This window comes from Nicotiana attenuata, chromosome 11 (assembly GCF_001879085.1).
Source record: "Nicotiana attenuata strain UT chromosome 11, NIATTr2, whole genome shotgun sequence".
Classification (NCBI taxonomy): domain Eukaryota; kingdom Viridiplantae; phylum Streptophyta; class Magnoliopsida; order Solanales; family Solanaceae; genus Nicotiana; species Nicotiana attenuata.
Window position 1 is genome coordinate 23520401 of NC_031999.1, and position 5000 is coordinate 23525400.

The 5000-nt window shown below is 35.5% G+C and overlaps 1 protein-coding gene across 1 annotated transcript in view; it reads right to left on the minus strand.

Moving 5' to 3' along the window:
- LOC109234235 overlaps positions 1-3891 on the minus strand; it is a 6228-nt gene extending 2337 nt beyond the window's left edge. The window contains exons 1-3 of the mRNA XM_019400128.1: positions 3507-3891; positions 3209-3250; positions 1-15 (exon numbers count right to left, since the gene is read on the minus strand). The exon at positions 1-15 is cut by the window's left edge and continues 68 nt beyond it. Coding sequence (XP_019255673.1) covers positions 1-15; positions 3209-3250; positions 3507-3648 — 199 coding nt within the window. The 5' untranslated portion in view covers positions 3649-3891. The remainder of the gene's footprint in view (positions 16-3208; positions 3251-3506) is intronic.

The window sequence follows — 5000 nt, forward strand, 5'->3', positions numbered from 1 at the left end:
CAAACTGTTCATAACCTAATATAAGACGATTCGCAAATAAGAGACCAACCGTTGGCTCCTTCTACAGCATATTAACACTCAAAAGGACAAAAGAAAATCACGAATGCAGTTCCAAAACACTTATCAAATAAAATAAAACCAAGAATTAAATACACCTTTGTTATTCCTAAGACAACTGAATAATTCCCTTAGATTGAATATGAAGACTGAATTGTAAAATGCATCATACTATTTTCCGTGAATAAAGTAAGACACATTAACTCCCTTATATTGAACGTGAACAATGTATTGTAAAATACTAAAATGCATCATCCTATTTTTTATGAATAAAGTAAGCTAGGTAAGATTACACATGATATTCAGTAATCATACAAGAAGGATCGAAGGTACTTGAAAGTCTTTTTTCGATGACCAAGAAATCCATTGTTTCAACTTCAAAACTCGGGATAATGGCTGCCACTCTACTTTTCTCAACTTAAATTATGTAGCTTCAACTCTTGTTTTCCTTTTACCTTTATTGTTTTTATCTCAATTTGCATAAAAAATATTCGGGAGAAGGTGAGCGTGGCTCCGATGGATGACAAGATGCGGGAAGCTAGGCTAAGATGGTTCAGGCACGTGCGGAGGAGAAGCCCGAATGCCCCAGTAAGGAGATGTGAGCGGTTGGCTTTGGCGAATATGAGAAAAGGTAGAGGGCGGCTCAAGAAGTATTGGGGAGAGGTGATCAGGCAAGACATGGCGAGGCTTCAGATTTCCGAGGACATGACCCTTGGTAGGAAGGTGTGGAGGTCGAGCATTAGGGTTGTAGGTTAGGAGCTAGTGGAGCTCTTTTCTACTTCGTGCTGGGTGAGAGGCTAGTCTGATAGGATTGTGTCCTAGACTGCTAGTGGTTATTGTTGTGTCCACACTTCTCTTCCACTTTTCATAGTACTGAGCCTTTCTTACGTGTTACTGTTATTGCTTTTCATCTATTTTCCGGTACTTAGATGTTGTTATTATTTCTATGGTTTCTGTTGATGGTACTGATATATTGTCTTTTTCGTCTCCTTGAACCGAGGGTCTATCGGAAACAACCTCTCTACCCCCTTAGGGTATGGGTGAAGTATGCGTATTTTACTGAGTTGTTGTTGTTGTTGTTGTTGTCAATTTGCATAATAACATGTACGAACCACCTTGTTTCAATCCATTTTTTTTCTCCCTATACTCCTCATTCTTTTAAGTCATGGACATGTAGTGCCTACAGCTCGAGAAATAGGATATGTACGATCGTAATGCCTATTATTCAATACACCATCCTATCTTTGCCTCCTGCTCTCTCCCGTCCAGAATTTGCAATCGCAGTGCTGCGTAAAACCAACATCTAACTAAGTTGACAGCCTTTGATTGTTCAAGTCTCAAAAACTGGAGTTTTTAGGATAAATATCAACTAACACAATTCGATTGCAACTCAGAGGCTGTTTCATTTCTTTGGAATCTTCAGAAAAAAAGACAATACTGCCGGCTCAACATCTTCCAAGTGATATATAATTTAATGGCCTTGCATCCAAATTCCCGAAATAAAGATTCCTATCCTTCATTAACCTCATAACTATCTCGGCTTATTTTTGTTTCAGTTTTTTTTTTTTTTTTTTTTGAGAAGACTCCCCTTTCCTCTCCACTAATGTACAACCAGAATTCAAAATTGTGAAAGGAGTTTGAGAAAACAAAAAGGCAGTTCAAGGAGTTTGTATAGCAATGAGAAAATACTACAAGGAGGATCTAAAGGAGGTTTGAGCTGTATTTACTCAGAGAAGAAAGGGACACTTTTCTATAAATAATATTCATTTTTATGGATATGTGATAGTATTAGTTCCATTTCTGTCAAAGTGGAGGTGCCAAACAAAATCAGGATGTAAAAGATAAACGAAAAGGGCTGTGGCCGTGCTATCTTTATAAGAAGTCAGCACAACAGCAAATAGTCTTAGCTCATCCGCGCAGGTGCACAGATCAAAAGGTGAGGAGATATACTTATCCTTGCTCCATCAACATAATGCTAGAATAAACAGAGGCCTGAATCTATTCAACAACACGTATTCCCCAGAAACATCCATCTATTTCTCTCCAACCAAACATTCCATAATAAACATTAGCTGTAGTACCCCCAAGTTTTTTCTTTAAACTATCATTCTTAAAGTTGTGAATAGACAAAGATGCAAACGAGCAAAATTTTACGAACTGAAGTTGAGGTGATGTACTGCTGTAAGGCCTAACTTTAGCGGGAACAGGATGATTATCCGAAAAACTAGTTTACCAAGATCGTATATACCACTCTGCAGTTCATCCAATGTTACTTTTTCCCAAAACACCATCTTCGAAAAATGAGACTAACAATCCTCAGAAGAAAATGAGAGTCGTCAAGGAATATCCTATCCTGAAAAAGCATGAGCAGCTTTCAAAAAGCCGTGCTTGTTCTCGTTACCCAATCCCACAGGCCCTCTCCATGTCTTCTGCCTAGCAGATCTTACTACATCCTTGTTTAATGTATGTGCTGTGTAATGAAGAAAACAAGAATAGTATGATATTTATGAGTTGGCAATATTGCTTGCTACCTGACCTACTTATTATTATTATTTTTTTGATCGGTATCTGACCTACTTATTTTTTAAGGCTAGACTTCTAATTATCCAATACAAGCTCCTCCTTAATTAGGAAATGCTCAACCTCTTACTCTTGTATACAACTAAAGTCTGTTCCATATACGGATGCACATTCTTTACATGACATAAGCTCGAAGCAACGACCAGAAGCAGAGTCGGGATTTGAAGCTTACGGATTCGAGATTCTACTCTTTTTTAAATTATTGTGTTCTAAATTAATAATTGTATTTCTTAAGACAAATGCAGCATTTGGAACCAAAGCTACTGGGTTCGTCCGAATCCCAAACCCAAAGGCTAGCTCCGCACCAGACAACGACACCTCGTCAAACTGACATCTGTCTCAGGCAACCATTTTGTGAATATTGCACAAACAAAGAAAAACCAGGAAAGTTGATAACAAACATCTTCAATTTGACCTTAGCTACATTAGCTGCAACATTACCCCGAGTCTCATAGTTATCTGACTCTAAGGATCACAAGCATGTAGGCAATTTGACACAATTCTTTATAAAAGCAAAATAACCAATTCTTACAGATAATGAAAATGAAAAAAAACTTATCAGAAAAGTTACCTTGCAAACACTGCTGAAGATAGTCCAACTGTGACTTCACACCTAAATACAAACACAAGCAAAGATTAGTAAATCACACATTGATTAAACAAAAGACCATCCATTTTTCATAATACTTCCTTATATCTACAGTTCTACACCAAAAGGAGAAAAATTGCAAAAAAACACAAACCCCATAAACCAAATCACAAAATCAAAGCAATCCCAAATCACACATTTGAGCAAAAAGCACAAAACCAATCAAGATCCACTAAAAAATAGAAAGCAAAAAAAAAAAAAAAGAAAGCAGTATTCAAACCTTGTTGGGTACAGAGAATCATAGGAGAATAACTAGTGATAACACTTATGCACAAATCTTTCCTCTTTTCCCATGAATTTGGACTGTCTTCTGGCTGATCTTCAAGAAGATTAAAGGTCATTACACTTAAAGAAACACTCATTTTTCTTATAAAAATCAAAACTTTTTTGTATATTCAAACACCCTTTATCTACATGGTCATGAATTAAATCATCAAATACAAATTCAAGAACAGATGAACAAAGTTAAAGATTGCTCTTTTTCTTTTATTTTTCTTCTCAAAGTTGTAAGCTTTGAAGTGTGTAAGAAATGTAGTGTATTTTTTTTTTTCTGAATAATTTACAGTTTGGAGTCAGAGCTGCGTGTAAAAGGAGAGCAGCAGAATCAATCAAAGACGTGTCTGAATCCCTAAAGAAAACAGTGGCCATTTTCAACTCTCGCACGTGCGACGTCAAAAGTGTGAAAACAGTGGCGGTTTTTTCTTTTAATTTTAAAAGTAATTTTTTCCTATTTCATTCCAGGATTTTAGTAGGTGTTTGAAATATTTTGTTGAAATTGAATGTAAAAGAAAAGTCGAAATTAAAAATTAAAATAAAAAATGGAAGTCGAGTGGGGAACCTCACTTTGAACTAAGTTATAACAACAATAACGACGACGATTCAGTAAAATTTCATTAGTAGGGTTCGGGGAGGATAATGTATACACAAACCTTATTCCTACCCCTACCTCGAGGGAATAGAGAGGTTGTTTCCGAAAGACCGTCGGCTCAAGAAGACGAAAAGAGACAATATCAATACCATTAACAGATACTATAGGAAAAATAACAGCATCATGAAAACCAGAATATAAACGTAAGGCAAAAGCGATAGCAATTAAATAGACCCGACACTATAAAAAACGAAAAAGTAGTAAGACACAACATCATTTAAACTAAGTTAGATTTTTATTTATTTTTGGAAATTTAAGATTTGTGTTAAATTTCAGTTGAAAAATTCTTCAATCAATATTTTAATATTTATTTTAATTTTTTTCCCAAATTCGGTGAAATTGGTATTGGGGTCGATTAAATTTGGATTCACGATGAATCCCGCATTTAGGAATAAAACGCTCCCTAACAAAATGGAATTTATCACTAATATTTCAAATGATTAAGTTCAATATTTACTACTGAATTCGACACGGGCCACATTAATAATTTTGAGTGACTTTTTCATACTTGAAAAAAATATGATACGTGCATAGATGTTCTTCTCCTACAGCTATGGATTTTTTTCGAGGTTATTTTCATTAGAATATTTTAAAATGTGATAAAAATTTCAAATTGTACCAGCAAAATTGTGGTGGACCGGCAAGTATCACTCAATGCTTAATTAGAAATCTCAGGTTCGTCCCTGAAATAAATCGTCTTTAGTAAGAAGCATTTTATTCAAAGTGAAATTGTCTTGACAAATTCGAATTAGTCAGACTCCAAAGTGGGTTTAAAACACCAGGTGA